At 34.5% G+C, this 21,209-nt stretch overlaps 1 protein-coding gene and 2 non-coding genes across 3 annotated transcripts; 2 read left to right on the top strand and 1 right to left on the bottom strand.

Moving 5' to 3' along the window:
- The first annotated feature begins 2,941 nt into the window (after positions 1–2,941).
- Positions 2,942–3,022, top strand: TRNAL-CAG (transfer RNA leucine (anticodon CAG)). The gene has a single exon. It is a non-coding gene; the product is annotated as a tRNA-Leu (tRNA).
- Positions 3,023–4,391: 1,369 nt separating this feature from the next.
- On the top strand, positions 4,392–4,464 carry TRNAK-CUU (transfer RNA lysine (anticodon CUU)). The gene has a single exon. It is a non-coding gene; the product is annotated as a tRNA-Lys (tRNA).
- A 686-nt stretch (positions 4,465–5,150) lies between these two features.
- LOC18434637 (uncharacterized) lies at positions 5,151–14,355 on the bottom strand. Its single transcript, XM_088869979.1, has 6 exons — positions 12,316–14,355; positions 11,561–11,720; positions 6,986–7,162; positions 6,810–6,893; positions 5,905–5,986; positions 5,151–5,825 (listed from the first exon to the last, which is right to left on the bottom strand). The coding sequence occupies exons 1-6, from the start codon at positions 12,675–12,677 to the stop codon at positions 5,362–5,364; spliced, it is 1,329 nt and encodes a 442-aa protein (XP_088726105.1). The 5' UTR covers positions 12,678–14,355; the 3' UTR covers positions 5,151–5,361.
- Positions 14,356–21,209: the final 6,854 nt, after the last annotated feature.

Here is a 21,209-nt window from a genome sequence, read left to right as displayed (position 1 = left end):
ATTCTTACCCAATTTTATTTTGGGGATGATGATGATGATGTACTACTTTAACTAACGGATGCGATTTGCATAGAGCCTAGGCTCTAAACAATCAAATTAGAGCCTACCTTTAAATAGTGTCGAGAAATGTGGTTTCAATACTGGAAATCTTTGTGATAGCCTTAAAATATATTTTTATCTTTATTTATAAATCTTAAAGCTTCAAAAATTGTGTAGATCGACAAATCTATGAAAACTTGAAAATTTTGAAAATTGATGGTCAAAAAATGTATTACAAAATACATTATTTCCATAACTTAAAATCAATTTTTTACTCATGTTTATGCATCTTGATGTTGAGATGATCAATTTGAGGATTTTTGGGCATCAAAACAATCTTGTCTAGTGAAATTTTTGATGTAGGCTTGAATGTGATTGTTTAGAGCCTCGGCTCTATATAAACTTTTTCCTTAACTAAATATTCATTGTCAATTACTTGTCCGTTGCTCCCTATTTGCTTAATCATTTTGGGGATGATGATGATGATAATAATGAACAGCTTTAATTAAAGGGAGATGTTTCTATACTTCCCTTACAACATCGAAGATCTATGTTTCCCCTACCATCCAACCGTCCAATTTTGGTCAAGAGACTCACCATTTGATCTTAGATCTGACATCTCAAAGTATTTTATTTCTAGTTTTTCTTATACAAATTGTATGAATATGAAATTTGGTATATGCTATCTCCTCATTGGGGCACACCTATAAAAATATTAAAACTATTTTTTCTATAAAATATAATAACCAAAATACCCCTTGAAACTTTCATGGGTATTTTGATCATTTTATTTTATTGAAAATATTTTTTTATATTTTTCTCTAGTGCGAGTTTAATGGAGGATTGGACATCCAAATTTTGGTATAAAAATAGTTTATAAAAAAATTTTAAAAATAAAATAATATAGAGACGTGACATTGTGATTGGGACAATCTTAACCCTCCATTCAAAATGAACAGTTGGATAAGGAGAAGTATATGAGTTTTACGTTACAGGGAAAATATATAAAGCTTGTCCTTAACTAAATACTCATTGACAAGTAAGTCAATTACTTGTCAGTTGCTCCCCATTTGCTTAACTGATATTTTTAAAACTCTTTCTAGGTAAATGAAATGCTTATTTTCAAATTCAAATCGCTAATTTTGTTTTGATACTACATAGAAATTGTTATCACTACATGTTTTGATTGTGATAATATTGAAACCCCCTAAATTACATGATAAATTCATTTTACCAATATACATTGGAGTTATAATCAACAACAAAATTTTTCTCCATAGAATTGATAATTAATTTATTAGAGATAATTATCACCAAGGGCAGAATCACCCGAAAAAAAATTTATTTATAAATTACTGACAAAAGTTTCACTTATTTTTGCATATTCAAAACTCATAGGTAAATAAATTCCTACGAAACACTTAATGTCCAATACCAATTTGACATCCACCACGTGAAAATGTTATTTTTCTAAGATCTATTTTGGAGTATTTATGTCCTCAAATAGAACCCTGTCTAGTAGTATTTTATATCTTTCAGTTTTGGAATGCAACATTCTCAACATATAAAAAGCCCAAAAAAAAAAAAATCCAAAAATATGCCCAAGAAAACAATGTCCTAAAATTGCGTTGAGTGCAATGTTGTCATATTCACTTTAGAGACTTCTTCGGTTTGGTGAAAAAAATAATGCATTTTGGTATTGCGGTGTATTTAGGATAGACTTCGGACTTTTTTTAAAATTTAGTATAAATAAATTAAATATTTATATATAAAATATATACAAATAATGAACATAAAATAAAATGCTAGCCAAAGCAGACCCGAACCAAACCCAAAGGTTCCGAAATTGACCGAAGCATCTCGAAGCGGTTCGAATCTGACCGAAGCAGCAGCACCATGCTTTGCTTCTCTTTGGTTCACTGAAGGCTTCGGCCTTTTGGCCAAAGCGAAGCAAATTTGATAACATTGGTCGAATGTCCAATTGTTTGGATGGTTTGATATAGGTATTTAAACAGTTATTTTTTTTTCATTTTTGAAAAAACTTGTCTACTTATTTTATTTGGAATTATATACTACAAGGTCATTTATCTTTGTTACAAGGAGTTCACAACTATTCATAACTATTAGATGTCACATTGAATGGCTTGGGGTGTGAAGTTGGAGGATTTTTAATTTGTTTTTTTTAACTTTAAGTCTAATCAATGACACATTAACAACTACCTAATCGAATTTTAATAGAAAACAATAATTGTGTCATCCTTGTACTAAAAGTAAATAGTTTCTTTTTATACTTTATATATTATAAAGGGAAAAGTTTCTATATTTCCTTTACAGCATAGAAGATCTATGCTTCCCCTACCATCTAGCCATCCAATTTTGATCAAGAGAGCCACTCACCGTTTGATCTTAGATCCAATGTCTCAAAATATTTTATTTTTAGTTTTTTTATACAAATTTTATGAATATGAAATTTGGTATGTTCCATCTTCTTATTGGGGCGCACCTATAAAAAATATTAAAAATAAATTTTCGATAAAATATAAGAACCAAAATACCCCTTTAAACTTTTAGGGGTATTTTAGTCATTTTATATTATTTGAAATATTTTTTATATATTTATTGCTAGTGCGATTTTAATAGAGGATTGGACGTACAAAATTCGGTTTTAAAATAGTTTATAAAAACAAAATTAAAAATAAAATAGTCTAGAGACATGAGATTGTAATTGAGACAATCTTAGCCTTCCATTCAGAATGGAAGGTTCGATAAGGGGAAATATATAATTTTTATGTTGCAGGCGTTGCCCTACTCTGAATTGGGGTCCCAATATTTTGGTTGTGGGTTGCTTAGAATGTAGTCTTTTAATATTATAATAAATATTGAGGCAAGATTAGAGCATCCGGTCAAGATGGCCGAGTTGGTCTAAGGCGCCAGTTTCAGGTACTGGTCCGAAAGGGCATGGGTTCGAATCCCATTCTTGACATTTGCATCTGAGTTCACATGTATAATGAATTATTTTTTGAATCTTGTTTTGTAAATTAAAATGAATGTAGTATTCATCATCATCATAGGGTGATAAAAATTCATGATTGAAGTTAAAATTTGTATGTGTTGTTCATTAATTGGAAAAGAAATCCTTTGATATCTCAAATTCATCCATATGAAACAACTTATTAATTTATTAGAACATTGGGACAACTTATTTTTTAAACATACCATTTATTTTTTGTACAAAGATATTACAATCACTTTTGACTATTGAATGTAAAATCCATTATATGAAATTATATAACAACATTTATGAAATTTTGCTTTGGACTTTGTGTCCAAATAATGACATACCATCAACTACCCGATCTCAAACAAATCTAACAATCGATGATATTGTGACCTCCTTGTATCAAAAGTAAATGGTCTCATTATATACATTTTCAAAACAAAAATAAAAAATTTTAGTTCTTCTATTACTTAAAATAACAACTTATAAATATTCCAAAAGAAAAAAAAGAAGTCTTAATCCCATACATCCAAGGAAATTATAAGTAGATGGGCAAGCAAAACTTGTTTAATACGATCCTAGTGTGTATGGATTTTCTACTATGTAAAGATAATTAAATATTTGAAGGACCTCGCTAAATCTGGCAATTTAAAAACTGCTAACTTGGGATCAAACTCTAAGCAGGTCACCTGCAGGGTACACATAACTGGCTCGGCCAAGTTAGAAGGAAAATGGTTTGATAGGGCTACAGCCCTATTAAAATAAATAAAGCCTCACCTTATAACTCATCGAAAATTACTCAAGTATTGGAAAACATTTACATCGATTATCTTGGCTTGAACATTTTGGTTGTGAAAAAAATTAGGATTATAAGCTTTAAAAATAGTGTATATTGTAACAAATTATCTAAATCGTTTATATTACCCTAAAAATAGGTGTTCATGGATCAGCAAGATATGTACCATTTTTTTTGTTTCAAATTTTATTGTCGGTGTTGGAAATTGACTTTATATGTATCATGGAGATTTCCATTGCCGAAAGTGCTATCTAGATGAGGATTTAAAGTGAGGTTTTATTTTGTTTTCATAAATTCTAGGCTTCATAGAACATGATTGTATACAATGAGACCGTTTATCTTTTGTATAGAAATTTCATCCTGTTAGAATCCAATCGGGACTTGAAATGAAATCCATAGCTTTAACGGTCGGAAATGTCACAAATTTCTATTTTGCAATCACATTATGTAGATGCTGCATATTTCTTAGTTTTAAATTCACATGCTAGCAATGACTTAAAAGCGATTATTACTCAATTTGTTTGAAATAACTCTATCTGGCATGCAATAATGTAACGTGCCCGTCTAGCTCAGTTGGTAGAGCGCAAGGCTCTTAACCTTGTGGTCGTGGGTTCGAACCCCACGGTGGGCGGGAAAGCTTTTATAATTTACACCGCGAAATTTTATTTATAAACTTTAGTCCCTAAAAAAAGTGGAAAGAGCATATAAAGGCCCCAATCATTATAAAAACTTGCCCAAAAAGGGCATGTTTTGAATTTGAATTCAATAGTTAGAAAATGAATACATTGATAGTATCCTTGCACGGCAAAATTTTATTTATAAACTTTAGCCCCTAAAAAAAGTGGAAAGAGCATATAAAGGCCCCAATTATTATAAAAACTTGCCCAAAAAGGGCATGTTTTGAATTTGAATTCCATAGTTAGCAAATGAATACATCAATAGTATCTTTTTGTTTACTTTCCGTCCCTCTGCATCTAAAATAAATATAGTGATAAACCTTCCCTCACTTTATCTAGTTAGATAATGTTTTGAATTCCTGTAAAAATTTATTATACGAATCATGATCCGTCATTGTGCTCTATTAAAAATCATACTATCAATTAAACTATAAACCCTCATATATTTCCTCACGATACCATAAACCCTCATATATTTTCTCACTACTTCTAATCATGTCTTTTTGAATCCATCCCTTATTCTTGATTAGCCTTCTACTTGAACTAATTCACACTATTAGAAACAACCAAATACCAATATACCAGGCCAGGTTATACATAGACGCATAAATGATTTATAAACCTAACCCAAGAAAGCATGTTTTAAACCCAGTAGATTGAAAATTAATAAATCAATAACAAACGTCTCCAATATTTTCTCACATTATTACTCGTGTATTTTCTAAATAGAGATTTCCTCTCTACAAAGGATCAACTACAAATATGGCCACCCTGAATGCAAGGGGTCTTGCTCCTATGATCAAAACTCAGAGCAGGTAAAATTCATGTTATACATATATTAATTCCAAATTTTATCCGAATCTCTCTTCTTTTCTCTTGCCTAGTTTATTAAACCCTCTCATGAACCCAAATAATAGCCCTTTACTAATCAAACCTCTATCAAGCCCACAAACAACCACTATCACTCCACCCACAATCAACCATTTCACCACATTCTTTCTTTCTTTAGGTCTCTCGTACTCTCGAACCTCTCCATCTCTCCCAATTTCATCAAGTGCGTCCTTCAAATTAGTGGAGAGCCCATCTGCCGAAATCTTCGTATTAATTCGAGCCATTAGAGCATATCTCGATGGAGAAGCTCCAGTGGCTTGTGCCACCCGGTACGCTTGAACCCCAGCTTCCATTTTCCTGACAAGACCCCACATTGCCCTTCCGATCCCGATCTTGGCGAGCTCTTTGGGGATCCCCATGTCTTCATAATGGAAGAGCAGAACCTCAGAAGCTGTCAATTGTCCATCACCTTTTCTTGATTTCACTGGTCAGAGAATTAGAAGAGTAATGGAATTTAGGGGAAAGAAGATTATGAGGAGTAAAAAGATCACAATTAAATATACCTGCCCTTATTCGCCAGCTCGAGTAGTAGAGGTCAACCCGCCTCGGCTTTCTAAGTCTTGGTAATGAACGATACGGCGTGCTCTGAAACAATTGTGCACAAGTATCAGTAATTGATATTAAGTAAGACAGGCAATCAAGCATCTTTTGCTCCCCCAGAAGTATGTATGTTTCCTATTTTGGAAGTTATTCCAAAGGGCCGCACATGAAAAGAGTCTGCGGTCTTTGGACATTAATATTTGAGTATTCTTCCACATAATTAAACCCAGTGGACACCTCCCCTATTTTAAGGATGGCATAAGCAATCTAGATAATCGGCTTGAACCTGTGTTTTCTCTAGAACTGAGCCTCACGCTCAAAACAAAAGCCATGGATCTCCCACCACCAACAATCCACAACCAATGTTTGAATTTTCATAATCAGATTGAGAAAGCAGAGAATTCCATCCATGCTCTACTTATAACCTTAACTGCTTGCACAGTCTCTTATCTAATTCACGAGTCATTGGTTAGGATTAGCACCGTCACGTCATTGAAACAAAGAAAAAACGTATTCCAAATACAATGAACATATTCCAAATACCATGAACCAGAGCAGTTCAGCATTTAGGATATAACTTCTTCCCCCACCCATCCAACCTTTTTCTTTTGGGCAGTTGTATTCGTAATTTTTCCTTTTTTATATGAGTAATTTCTAGCTATATATTTGGCTGCCATTCTCATTCTACAACCAGTGGTATACAAACACTGTTCTGTACATGCAAAGCTCGCAAAAAAGAAGACATGGTTGACGCCATTGAAGCACAACCTCACATAGGCTTCTAAACAACATAGAACATTAACTCACCAAAAGCCAATTTACATTGCAGTTGGTCCTTAAAGAAATCCAGAAACACTAAAAATCATACCTTTGTTAGACAATAGTATGTCCTTCCATATTCCCAGATTCGACGGTTTATAATGTATTCTCGGTCACTACAGAAAAAAGGAAACTGCAAAGAGGAAAAGGAAGAAAGTCTAAGAGAGAGATTATCGAAAAAAAACACAACAGAGCATACCCTAAAAATATATATTTCCAGCACACCTTTCTAATCCAATGGATGGTCATGGTTCCTGTCTGAGGGCATTCTTGTAAAATCTTGAAGTAAAAAAGCATGTCATCCCACTCTGTTCGAAATTCGTCATCCCAAAAGAAATCTCGAATCAGCTCAGGTGTCACATTCTCTATGATTGTCCTTGACCGGTATTGCGTAGGGCCAAACTGAAGCACATAAAACAGCACACAAGCATGAAAAACCAAAATGAAACAATGAAATAATATGGAAAAGTGAACAATGGCACACAGACAATGACTGAAGAAAGTAATACGTTATCCATGGACACAAAAGAACTACTTCCTGAGATGTAAACTGGAAATATCATAAGTGATACAACTGAATTATCAGAAGAGAAAATAAGATAAATTTGAACAGTAAAAGAATGATTGAATGAAAGAGAGTGAAAATATTCCGTGACATCAGCAATCTGAAAAATTTCAACTCAGTGAACTACATATAATAAGTTCTTTTAAGGTACAGCTCGATGTAATAAGTGTTAAGAAAATTTTAAAAACCTAAAACTAGGTATTCAATTCAACAGTACTGAATTATTAGAGACTTACATGTGATGGAATTATCAGATTTCATGTAAGAATACACATACACCATAGCACCCACCTACAATAAATACTATCTTATAGGCCATTATCTGGAAGTTCACACCATAACCCATTAACTAGTTTCATATTCTTATATACAAATTTATCATTATGACAATGTGATGGTCAACCCTTTGGCACCATAGGAACTTACACAAAATAATAGATGAAATTACAGGCCCAACTGGTTAATATATAAGTAAAGATAAAACAAATCCAGGAATGCAACTCATTAGATTTTCCTCAAACTAATATGGCACAATAATTCCCAGCATCAAAACTAATGCTCATCCACAACTCCCTCAACAACCCAAGCTGCTAATATACTAGAAATGTTGAGATTCCTCCTCCATTTCATATCCAATATCGTAAAACACCCTTTCGGCTAATAATTCTCCATCACACTCTCAACTTCTCACCACACCAAAAAGTGGTCCTTTGCTAACTTATATACCATACTCACTTGGCAGTTGGCACTTTATTAATTACCAATGTCGGAAAATGCCAAGGCTGCATCGAGTCCTCAATACAATTAAAGAGAGGTAGGTAACTGGCAAATTGAGATATTTCACTTGACGTGTATATTTCACTTGAAGTGGGCTCAGGCCAGCCGGGCCAGACCCCACTAGGACCAAGTACCTGGCTTGTCAAGCTGGCTCTGGCCTAGGACCTTGACCCAAACATGCCTGGACCCAGGGGCCTCAGCTCAATGGGGCATACAAGCCTGGCAAAATTTTCGACCATTGTCAGGTTTAAGCTGGTTGTGAAGCACCAATGGCATCAGCAAAACCCCACAATCCAGGGCGTGTTAGGTGTTAAACTGTGACCACTAATAAATGGGCATTCAAATGGATTGTGAGTTAATAAAGTCAGTAATGAGCTCCTTGATGATTAGACAGTGAGAGAAAAGGGATAAAAATAAGTAATCACGTCATTAGCAGCAAAAAGAGGTGAAGGGCTTGACCAGGAAGAGAGATGATAATAATTGCATAGGAAGGAAGAGAGTCAATAGACAAGCGCGCTCTGTGTAGCTGAGGCTAGAGAATGAATGGGACAAGTGAACAAAGAGATAGAGAGAAAGAGGGAGGGAGGCAGGGTGCGAGAGGAAGAAGAGAGAGGGGGGTGTTGACTAAGGATGTTGAGCAGAGAGAAGAGAGAGAGAGCGAGCCCGGGGGGGGGGGGGATTGACCAAGGGTGTTTGAGAGAGAGAGAGAGAGGGTTCATTGGGTTCCTAGATGTGTTATGTTTGAGAGAGAGAGAGGGTTCATTGGGTTCCTAGATGTGTTATGCTTGAGAGAGCGCTTTCTAGATGTCTAAAGTTCAAGAAAGAGAGTGATTGCCAGAGAGGAGAGAGAGAGGCGCAATGAACATCAAAATTTCCAAGCAACAGTCAGTTCCAATCCTTGAAGGACAAGAGAATGGGGGTAGCATTGCCTTATAAAAGGACAGGGTTAGGGGGGAACTTGATTGAGCATGGTCTAACTTGGTTGAGCAGGGTCTAACTTGGCAGGATGGGGCCCACCCAGTTTAATTGGTCTGAGCCAGGCCGGGGCCTAATAAAAGTAAGGCAGGCCGGGTAGCTTTGTTGGGTTGCCCCTCCCTCCCCCGAGCCTATCATTATTCAACCATCAAATAGCATGTCACCTCAGTAAAGGGGTCACAAAAGAGATGCATTTGTTAATCAAAGTCAACTCGTTTATAGTTTATAAACCAAGCAGCATTAATTTAAGGACGAATAGAATAAAAGGCATAAATTATTATTTCTCTCTTTTTACGAGAGGCATCCACGGCAAACATGCAAGGGTCTTTTGTTTTCCCTAATAATTAATGTAGATAGTAATATGCTCATTAGATAAGGGCCACTTTAGCAAGTTTGACAAGACTTTTATACAGTTTGGCAATAGGGGCTGATTATTGTATGATATGTATGGTTGCTTCATCCCTCAACACGTTAATGAAGCTCATTATTCTACCCAGTTTACAGAAAATCTACTCCACCAAGGTATTCGGCCCTTGGCCAAGCCGAGTTACTCGGGCAAATCCAAGTAACTCGGTCAGTCCAACTTCAATTTAGAAAAATAAAAATAAAGGCAAAAAAAAAGAGTATATATAATATAATCTAGCCTTCACTTTGGTTGCAGCGAATGTCAAATGCCGTGTCGGTTTACTTGTCCGCTCTTTGGAATGCCTCTCTGTGAGAAGTCTTGGGTTCGATCCCTCAGCAAGCACTATTTTTTTAATTCCCGGAAAAAAAAATAGAGACTCTCCTGGGTTTGGAAAAAGGAAAGACAGTGTTTGTTGGTGGGATTTGAAGCCCCACCACACTGGTAAATGACCATGTACACTACCTGGTAAGCCCTTTGGAGGTATTTGAATTAGAAATGATACATTATTATCTATAACATATTAAAATTGATACAACAAAACTCGCTTCACCCATAGGGGGAGGCCGAGTCTGAGTCCGAGTGGACTACTCTGACTATCTGAAAATTTGTATGGAGTTAAGATCAGCCTAACATAGGTTTTAGCAAAGGTATAGTGTTTGGTGAGTCAGGGACTGCACCTGTCGTTCTGAAAGCTTTGACATCCGCAGTTCTGCACCATCCAGTTGTATTGGACATGCAAATCATTCTCTAACCACCCCCGTCTGGAAGTTCAAGATAAATCTGCACTGTCCAAATTATATTGACGCTGCAGAGGGTGTGTGTCGCATGTACAATATTTTGTACGTCAGGTCCCGTATAAAAACCGCATCCTTTAGCAAAAAGGAAAGCCCCAGATATACAAGAACGGCAAACGAAGATCTCTACAGGGAATTTATATTGCTAGCAAGGACATGGCATGTATGATCTAGGGCATCAAACCCACTGACACATACTTGAAGCAGGACTTAATTTGTATTTTATTTTTTGTCATTGCCTTTGCTTTATTAATATCATCTAAAGCAGCAGGAAATACATTGGAAATAAGCACTTTCCCATGTTTCTTCCGTATCAGTTTCAATGGACAACATGTATAAGAAAGATAAAAAGGAAGCTCCTGTTGAGAAGAAGAGAGCAACCTATCATGATATCTGCTTGAATATAGGGTAAGAATGTTTCTGAAATTTATGATATAGCAATGATGTACCAGAGAGAACTCTGGAGTCCATAAATGTGCACATGGATTTTGATTATTGCCAAGGAGTTCACAACATCAATCCACATAACATATGATAGTGGCTATTATTTTTTATAGAGAGTCAAGTTCAGAGACACACGCAGCACCTCTTAAAGTATAACGAAGGGCATAAGAAATGAAAGGTCACTGCTAAACAAGTTGTCCAGTTCTTCCGTAGGTATAGCCCACAGGATCCCAATCAACAAGAATTATAAACCCAAAAAAACTTCCAAGTCATGAAATATATTGTCCCTCTTGTCATTTAATATACGCATTTGCAGCAATCCAATTAGGACGAAAGTTGGAGATGAAAAACATCCATTTGAATGAATCTAAAGTATAAGATAAACCAACTTAATTTTAGAAAACAATCATGAATGATGAGCTCCATCATGTCCTACAGATATTCAAACTTTCTCAAAACCACAACTAGCATGTCCCCAAAGAGATTCGACAATTGTTTTGTATCCTTTTGTGCAGTCGCAGGTGCTTTTTACAGTTGTGTGTAACATTATCACTTACCAATTGTCACTTGGCAAAAAAGAATAGGTTTTGGTATATTTTAATTTGTAAAAAAGAGAATAACAATGCAAGGCCTGATGACTGGCTAGGTGAAAACTGAATCCCACTCTAGCAAAAGACCAACCACTAAATTATAAATAAACAACTGGAAATTGCTCAGAAGGGTGTGCATTAATTTTTTCGTGACAAATGAAAACTAATTGCCATTCTCGCATAGTCACTCAAATTAAAAACAGAAAATAAAAGGAACATGGATGGGAAATATATCATGAAGAATTATACCTCAGGGTCACGGAGCCAAGCTTGGTAGGTCAGTATTGGAGTGGACCTATCCATCATCAAATGCCACTTGGGACCTCCATCCTCTTCCTGTGTCAAGGAAATTAATGTTCCCAAATCCTCATGAGTTACTCCAGGGCACTCTTCTGCATCAGAATAAATACTGAAAAAAGCAAGAAATTCATTAGAATTGTAAAAACAGGCTGACGATATTTACTGCGTGATTTCAGAAAATATCGAAAATAAAGCGAAACCAGGACGAGTATTCAGCTACAAAAGTGACTTTAATGGGGTCGTAAGGGAATGGAAGATAAGAGGAAAATGCAGCATAATCCCAAAGAGCAAATAAATGGGTTTCTCATAATGCCGATAATAGACAACATAAGAAACAAATACACAGGAGAAGGTCATTCACTAAAAGAACGAGAAAAAAAAGAAGAAGAGAGAGAGAGATAGAGAGAGAGAGAGAGAGAGAGAGAGAGAGAGAGAGAGAGAGAGAGAGAGAGAGCTTGTCAATCAATTCACAAGCGCATGTCACAAAAAATACAAAAAAAACCACAAAAACTGCAACCCTATTTTCTCGATAAATTATTTAAAAAAAAAAAACTGTACCACAGAAAATTTCATCTTCTAACAAACAAATTCACCCATGAAAACTCAAACTTTCCCAAATAAAGCATCACCCAAATCCCCAAAAAGCCCATAATTCAACAAAATCAAGGAAGAAAACGCACCAAGTTGAGAACCCAAACTCTCACCTCTCTTTGTTAACTGGATTCGCAGGCGAATTATCAGAAGATACCTTCTCCATCGAACCCACCTTCCAAGCTTTCGATCTTCGCCATAAATTCCTTAAAATGGTGAAAGCCGATAAAGCAGTTAGGGCAAGCCAGACCCTTCTCGCCCCGAAACCAGGCGGGGCGGTCCAGACGAGCCTGGGCCTGGTCCTGATACCAAGAAGAAGCAGAGTGGCCCATTGAGGTCGCCATGACCAGCCAAGAATGAGGCCTGCAAAAGCTGCAATATAAAGAGGGATCGAGGAGACTAAGATATCCAAAACTGTTTCCACCATAACCAGGTTTTCAGAGAAGTGCTGCAGGTTGGTGGTGATGGACCCCATCGGAGAGGGACCAACATCTGGAAGAAAGAAACCCTATAATTGGGGGTTTAGAGGGAGATGGAATGGAGCGAGCACGCTGAGTTTACAGGACGAGGTACTGCTATTCATTTCTGTGGACCCCGTTTTTTCTTTGTTCTTTAATTTGGGGGAAATTAGAGAGGGACTACAAATTTTGATTTTGATTTTGATTGCAGAGAGAGTAAAAATGTGATGGAGAGTGGAAATTCTAGAGAGAGAGAGAAGCGAGGAATCGACGTTGCGTGTATGCCTTTAAATACCTAATTCATAGTAATTATACCTACTCCTATAATTACTGCAACTTCCCCAATACGGTACTTAATTCAAAGCATCAAACCAGGACAGTAATTATACTTACTCCTATAATTACTGCAACTTCCCTCATCCTGCTATCCATTTGACACCCGCAATTAATACATTCACAATGTAACTCTTTTCCATCTATTTAAAAAACGCCTGGAGGCCATCTTCCCCAATTACTCGCTCTAAAAATATATATATCTAGTCTAATTGGGGGTAATACAAAAGGAAAGAGTTTTTATAACATCAAATTATGGCGGACATCAAAAATTCATTAGAAGAGGTTGTTTTGATGCTCCAAAATTTATCATCTCGACCTCAATGTGTATGGACATGGGAAAAAATGAATTTCTAAATCTTGAAAATTTGAAGCCTGTCTTCTCCACTCAATTACCCAAACATAAAAATAAAAATAAAAATAAAAATAAAATTTAGAATGGACTTGTAACACTTCAATGACATTTGAACCAAAAAATTGTGATTTTTCTGACACTTATATGAACCATGCGGCGAACCAAGAGGTACAATATCCTCTCTTTTTTTCATAACAGAGTTGAGAGCGCGTTTAAAGGATGGGGTTTTTATAAGGTGTCAATTTTAAACGATACGCACCTCTAACATTGCTAAAAGATGTCGTTTTGGTGCTAGAAGTCATTAAGATGGCCTAAAATCTATTTTTTCATTACTAATTATGAAATTTAAAGCTCTAAGAAAAATGTCTAGATCAAGCATAACTTTAAACCTATAAATTTTTTGAAATGGATGGTTTATGTAATGTGTTTGGTATTCATAGATGTGTGGTTTATGTAATATGTTTCAAGATACACTATTTTAAAGAAGTAAATCATTTTATTTTTATACCATATATCTCGCAATCAAGATGATCAATTGTAATGTTTTTTAACCTTGGAACAACCTTTCTGAGTGGATTTTTAAAATGCACCTTACTTCTACAATAATTTTATATAAAGCATTTTCTAGATTTAAAACACACTTGATTTCATTTGTGCCTCTAATGAATAATTATTTTTTACCTCTTTGGCTGACATGCTCACAAATCACCCTTTTTTTTTTTTTCCCTAGCACATACTTTTATCATTGCCGATTGATTATATGGTCTCGCAGGAGCATATTGTCCATTCATTTTTCAACCAAAACCCCTGTACAGGAGTATTATCGGGACTTTGTGTCCCCTTCAATCTAGCAGCCAACCTCATATAATACAAAAATAAAAACAAAAATACCATTTTCTATGTGCCTGAAAAAAATAATTGTCCTAAAATTGAATAAAAACAATTCAAGTGTTGGATGACAATTCAAAGTATTTAAGAATTCATCTAGTGATTTATAGTGAATTCCAACATTTTATATAAGGAAATTCTCTTAAATTTCTCATTTTTCTTGAAGGAGGAAGTGCACAATGTAATCATGCGCGTATATAACGTACAAAACACGTTGGACACATTGTCCTCTACTTTAAAAAAAAATAACTTGCTTTAAAGATGTGATATCTCCTTGTTAGACTTTGTTCCTTTTTCTTTTAAGCCGTAGAACTTGTGCATTTCCCATGCATTTGTATGGGATATGGACAAAGGCCATTATTGGATGGACAACTTTCAATGCATTATTATCTTTGACCTTTTTTCCAAGTATGCTTTTAAGCCATTCATTTGTATGATTTTTCAAAAGGGCGTATCGTGATATTTGGTAAAGTCAGTGCCTCAAAAACTCTAAATAGTAAACCTATTCTTGTAAAATCAGGATAACCCAATTACTCATTTTAAACAAATTGAGATATCTCAAATCCCATTAGATGCGGTGAGCACTCCACCATAATGATTTCAACATAATATGTCTAATATGCAATAACAAGTGTAATATAATTGAAAAAAATAAAAGTACAATAAAACAAGCAATATGGGAAATCTTCAAAACACAGTATAAATGAAATAGAGAGAGACGTACACATATACGTGGTTCATCCAAAATGGCTTACATCTACGGGCAATATGACAAATGTGTATTCACTATCAAAAAGAAAACTTACAAGATCGTGGTTATGTAGAGTTACCTCATATAATCTCAATGAGAGCTCAAACAAATGAGCTTCCTACCATAAAACCACCTACAAACGACTCATTTCTTCGATTCACCGATGCCAAAATGCTAACAAAATGGCTCAAGATAAGCCCCAAATGGTGGTGGTAGGGTTTTGTTGCATAACCCCCAATTTCCACTCCCCAATCTTCTCTACAAGCTTTATTTTCTCTACAAAAGAGTTCACCCTCCTTTTTTTTCCACGTTTCTCTCTCTAGAAAAATATTTTATGAGCCTCCACTAAAAAAGCTTTCTTTTAGTGACAAAAATACCCATCACTATAATGAGAAATACCACAAGGGGTGGTGATTTGACATCACCTCCCAACAATTTCTACCTTGATGCAAAGTCACACACTTGCCTGGCCAATCCATCACTTCATTTTTTTCTTGAAACCTAGAGAAGTTAGGCTATTATTCTAACTTCTTTACTTGGATGGTCTTTGTAAGCATATTCTAACTTCTTTACTTGGATGGTCTTTGTAAGCATATCTACAAGGTTATTTTCGATCTTGATCTTGACTAATCAAAATCTTTCATCTTCAACAACTTGTCGAATATAGTGATATTGAACCAATATGTGCATTGACTTCTTGTGGTGAACCAAGTTCTTGGCCAAATGGATTGCACTCATATTGTCACAAAATAGTTCTATGGGTTTCCACATAATGCTCATCTCACTTATCAACCATGAAGCCACACAACTTCTTTGATGCTTCCGTTGTCGTCATGTACTCGGCTTCGGTAGTAGACAATGCTACCATGTTTGGAGCCTTGACATCCAACTAACCAGTCCATTTACAAACCAAAAAACAAATACGGTAATCAACCTACCTCTATCAAGATCACCAGCAAAATTTGCATCCACAAAACCTTGTATTGGAATTGATCCCTTGCCAAATGTGATTGCATAATTAGTTGTACCTCTTAAATACCGAAGCACTCATTTATTGCTTCCCAGTGAACCCTTCCGAGATTTGTCATAAATCGACTTAGAACACCAACCGCATGCACGATATCTGATCGTGTACATACCATGACAAACATTAAACTTCCAATCGCATTTGCATAAGGAAGCTTAGTTATGCTTCTTCTTTCTTCTTTCGTCTTTGGACTTTGCATTAAAGATAATTTGAAGTGAGGCGTTAAGGGTGTCTTCACCGGCTTTGCATCTTTCATACCAAAGTTTTCAAGCACCCTTTCTATGTAACCCTTTTGAGATAATGATAAATTCCATTTTGTCTATCCCTTTCAATTTCAATCCCAAGGATTTGCCCTGCCTGCTCGAGATCCTTCATCTCAAATCTTTTGCTCAAAGAAGTCTTGAGTTCTTCAATTTTTGCCTTATCTTTGCACATCAAAAGCATGTCATCCACATATAAAACTAAAATCAAGTATGTAGCATCATCAAAGAACTTTAAATAAATGCAATGGTCATACTTACTTCTTGTATACCCAATGCTCATTATGAACAAATCAAATTGGAATTTACTATGCTTTCCAAATAAGCATGACTCGCAAAAATCTAAATTTAAAATATTTTTAACTAGAGAGGAGGTATTTATTGAAAAATACCTTGAATCTACACTCGCTCATGTGATCCAAACGTGCATGCCATATCATGACGAAGTCCAGCTCTACAATATCAGTCTCTCCCAAAATTGTTGCTCCAACAAGTCTATGCAAATTGCATGTTAACTCTCATTTTGCAACCACTAATGCTCCCTTTGCAACTTTCAAACATTTAATTGTGTCTATAAACTTGAAGCCTTGCTCATCAAATTTTTCCAAAGATAAGATACTCCTTCTGAGGATTAGAATATGTCTGACACCAAGGTTGTCCATATGCCTCTATTGAACATCTTGATTCTCATATCTCTAACTCCCATTATTTTACATGAGTAATTATTTCCCATGTAAACAATACCTCGCTCACATAATTGGTACCTTTGTAACAACTCTATGTGGAGTAATGTGAAAATATGCACCTAAATCATGTAGCCACTATTACAAAACATCCTCCCTATCTACAAACAAAACTTCATCATCTTCAAAGAAACTCAATTTCTTCTATTAGATATCATTGAGATCTACTTGAACTAGGCTTCTCATGAGAACCATAATTAGGTTCTTGTTTCCCCTTTGTGCCTTACAATCTTTCTTCATATTGCCTAAGTTTCTATAAATCTTCACCTTTTATGCCATCTTGATTTGGATATGGACTAAGCTCTTGCTGTAGTTCTCTTCATTGATTAACCCCATGCTACAAACATATTCCTAGAAAAATTGTGGCCAAACTTTTGCTTAGACTCCTCTGTTAAAAGTGTTGAAATAACGTAATCAAATTTGAAAGATTTCGTACTACTGAGATTCATGATCAATCCATCCCTTTATTCTGGTATAAAACAAAGTAATATAGTTGTTTATCTTTCATGCTAGAAAAATTGTATTCCTTCCAAGAACTCCTATACAACCATATGAAGATATCAAATTGCCTATACATTTCAAGAAAAAACAATTTTCTATTTGACTAGCTTTTTAAATGACCATTATTAATAAACCACTCGGACAAACCATTTCTAAAGTAGGTGTGTATTTGCCAGAAGATATATTCACCCATGAACAACTATGTCGCTCTATCAAGAGGAGTTTCTACCGAAAACACAAAAGTCCTCATTGAGCCACAATTAATAGAACAACTTAAATACCGTTATACTAAAAATATTGTTTACACGAAAGTTTTATTTTAATATAAAATTATGCATAATTTATAGATATAACTTGATAATATTATTCTTCTTAAAAATGAAAAAAAAAATATAAACATTTCTCTAATTCTACCACAGAGAATGGAACCTTCATCATCTCAAAGAATCACATATATATCTTTGCTGACAGTTGCGATGATCAAAGAAATATTTTCCTTGAATGCAAAGTTCTTCGCATTTTACCAATGGCCTCATACTACGGGCATTACCAAACATTACTTAAAGATTGTTTTCCTTGACAAAGAGGTATGTTGCCTATTAAAAGAGTTACAGATTTATATGACTTTTTAATTAGTATGTCATTTCTAAAAGTTTTGTTTATACAGTGTGATGAACCTCTTGGCACAATTTTCCAACAAGACTCGCCATTATTCCTACCGACGTTCAAAGATGCATATTTATAGAATAAGAAATACAAGAGTAGGCCCCATAAGTGATCAACACAAAGTAGTGGAAAAGGACATCGAAATAACAATTCATTCATAATTGACTGTCCCTCAAATTGAAGGTAGGGAAGAATTACCAAGTGAAAAAAGATACTTCTTTGATAGAAAAATATTAAAAAAATTAAAAAATATGATAATGCATAGAAAAAATATGGAAGTGATATATGTGATAGTAGGTATTTATTTTATTTGTTAACTACAAAAGTATTAGTTGTCGGATATTCTGTATCCATTATCCCCTGATAGAAACTAGAAACTTGAAACTAGCTTCATAAAACATTCAACAATCAACAACCATAAGTACAAATCTACACTACAAACTTTAAAGTTACAAAGTACTACAAAATACAAGTTCACGAAGATTAAAGAAGTTTAAAGTCAAGCTCAAAAAAGTCAATATAATCATCAATTCATTAATCATTTATCAAGTCTTGAGAGTGATACTCCAAATTATAAATTTTCAACACAAAAAATATACAAATTAATAACCAAATATCAACAGATGCACAAATCAAAGAACTTCATTGTTGTTTGGGGGGGTTTAATAACGCTCCCCCCTGCCCCAAACCCTTTCCCACAAATTTTGAAGGTTCAAAAGACCATTTTACCCATCCTCGAGGGCTGCTGTTTTGAAAAAAAATTGCTTAAAATTATGGGGCATGACGAGGTGTATGCGCTATGCGGCTTTGATGCGGCACATATGTGGGCGGATCTCTCCAAACCGAATAAGTGGTCAAATTTGATGCGGTGCCTAGTGCATAGCGCCTAATCCAACCGCATATGCGGTGATGCGGCTGCATTTTAAAATATTGTCTAAAATACTCCTAAGCATTAAAGTTATTGAATGATGGAATAAGGGTATCATGTGTCCAAAAATGGTGAGTACTTTAATGAAATACTGTGCATATATATATATATATATATTTAGGAAAAAGTTTATATAGAGCCAAAGCTCTAAACAACAAATTAGAGCCACCTCAAAAATTTTACTAGATGAGGTTGTTTTGATGCCCAAATATCCTCAAATTGATTATCTCGACATCAAGATGCATGGACATGAGAAAAAATGGATTTCAAGTTTTGAAAATAGTGTATTTTGTAATACATTTTTGGACTGTCAATTTTCAAGTTTTTCAAGTTTTCATAGATCCGTCGATCTATATTATTTTTGAGGCTTTAAACTTTATAAATAAAGATGAAAATATATTTAAAGGCTATCACAATGATTTCCAGTATTGAAACTATATTTCTCGATACTATTTGAAAGTAAGCTCTAATTTGATTGTTTAGAGCTTAGGCTCTATACAAACCACACCAACAATACTTCGCCTACACCTCATCACCGTCCAAAGTTCATCAAACAACCACAATTGTCCTGTAGTATTTGAATTTTTATAATTATTATACTAATCAAATTTATCTAAAATTTGGGACGTGTGTAACCAAGTTGCACCAAAATAAAATATTAAAAAATAATAGAGATAAAATTACCCTTGAAACTTTATAGGGGTATTTTGCATAATTTTTATCATTCAAATTATTTGTTTTATATTTTATTCATGTGCATCTCACTAAGGCACACATACCTACAAAATTTCAGATCATTATGGTTTGTAAAAAAAAACGATTAAAATTAAAACATTATCAGACATCTGTGACCATATGATAAACTTTGAACGGTAATAAAACCGTAGGTGAAGTATTGTAGAACTTCACCTATAGGCGTTTTGTAGTATTTTCCTTATATATATATATATATATATATATATATATATAATCTCTTAATTCCTTTTTGCCACTTAGATTCTGTTTATCAAGTTGCTTTTTGAGTTTCAGATCTGTGCATAAGGCTAAGCCTTCAGCACAAATTTCTGAAGATAATTCTCCTAATGTATATTGGGAATAGTTTATGACACCACTGTTTTTATTTTTGAGACGTTCTTTAACCAAAATGCTGAGCAAGAACGAGGAGTTCCTCGGTTAGTCATCAATTATAAACCTTTTAATAAAGTCTTAAAATGGATTAGATATCCCATTCCAAATAAAAAAGATTTACTTGATAGATTATTACATGCTGTAATCTTCTCCAAATTCGATTTAAAATCCGGGTTTTGGCAAATCCAGATAAAAGAAGAAGATAAATATAAAACAGCCTTCAATGTCCCTTTCGGACAATATGAGTGGAACGTTATGCCTTTCGGCCTTAAAAATGCTCCATCTGAATTTCAAAAAATAATGAATGAGATCTTTAATCCCTTTTATAAATTCATGATTGTTTATATTGATGATGTTTTAGTCTTTTCTGAATCAATAGAACAACATTTTAAACATCTTCATACTTTTATTCACACAGTTAAAACAGCTGGATTAGTTGTTTCTGCTAAAAATATAAATTTGTTCCAAACAAAAATAAGATTCCTAGGACATAATATTAATCAAGGAACAATCATTTCAATTGATCGATCAATACTTTTTGCTGATAAATTTCCTGATAAAATTTTAGATAAAACTGAATTACAACGGTTTTTAGGATGTCTTAATTACATAAGTGATTTTTATCAAAATCTGGCTTTAGATGCTAAACCTTTATATGATCGGTTAAAAAAGAATCCTCCACCATGGACTAATATTCATACTTTAGCTGTAAAGAAACTTAAGCTCAAAGCTAAAGAACTTCCATGTTTAAATTTATCTGATCCAACAGCGTTTAAAATTATTGAATGTGATGCTTCTGAAATAGGGTTAGGAGGAATATTAAAACAATCAATTGCTTCTAAAGAAAAATTAATACGTTTTACCTCTAAAGCATAGAATCCTACCCAAAAGAATTATTCTACTGCCAAAAAAGAGTTACTTGCTATTATTCAAACGGTTTTTCCTCCTACGGTTTACAACTCTTTTTCT

The sequence above is a fragment of the Amborella trichopoda genome, chromosome 6, assembly GCF_054954075.1.
Source record: "Amborella trichopoda isolate Santa Cruz 75 chromosome 6, AtrichopodaSantaCruz75HAP2 v2.0, whole genome shotgun sequence".
NCBI classification, from domain to species: Eukaryota; Viridiplantae; Streptophyta; class Magnoliopsida; order Amborellales; family Amborellaceae; genus Amborella; species Amborella trichopoda.
Note: the sequence above shows the minus strand (reverse complement) of the source record. Positions and strands in the feature narration are given on the sequence as shown.

Bases quoted from the DNA above. Each gene is read 5' to 3' on its own strand.
- LOC18434637 (XM_088869979.1), bottom strand. From the start codon at position 12,677: ATGGGGTCCATCACCACCAACCTGCAGCACTTCTCTGAAAACCTGGTT. The intron at 7,163-11,560 runs GTATAATTCTTC...TATGTGCTTCAG, and splicing joins CTTGGCTCCGTGACCCTGAG to TTTGGCCCTACGCAATACCG. The intron at 5,987-6,809 runs GTATGATTTTTA...CAATTGTTTCAG, and splicing joins CATACTATTGTCTAACAAAG to AGCACGCCGTATCGTTCATT.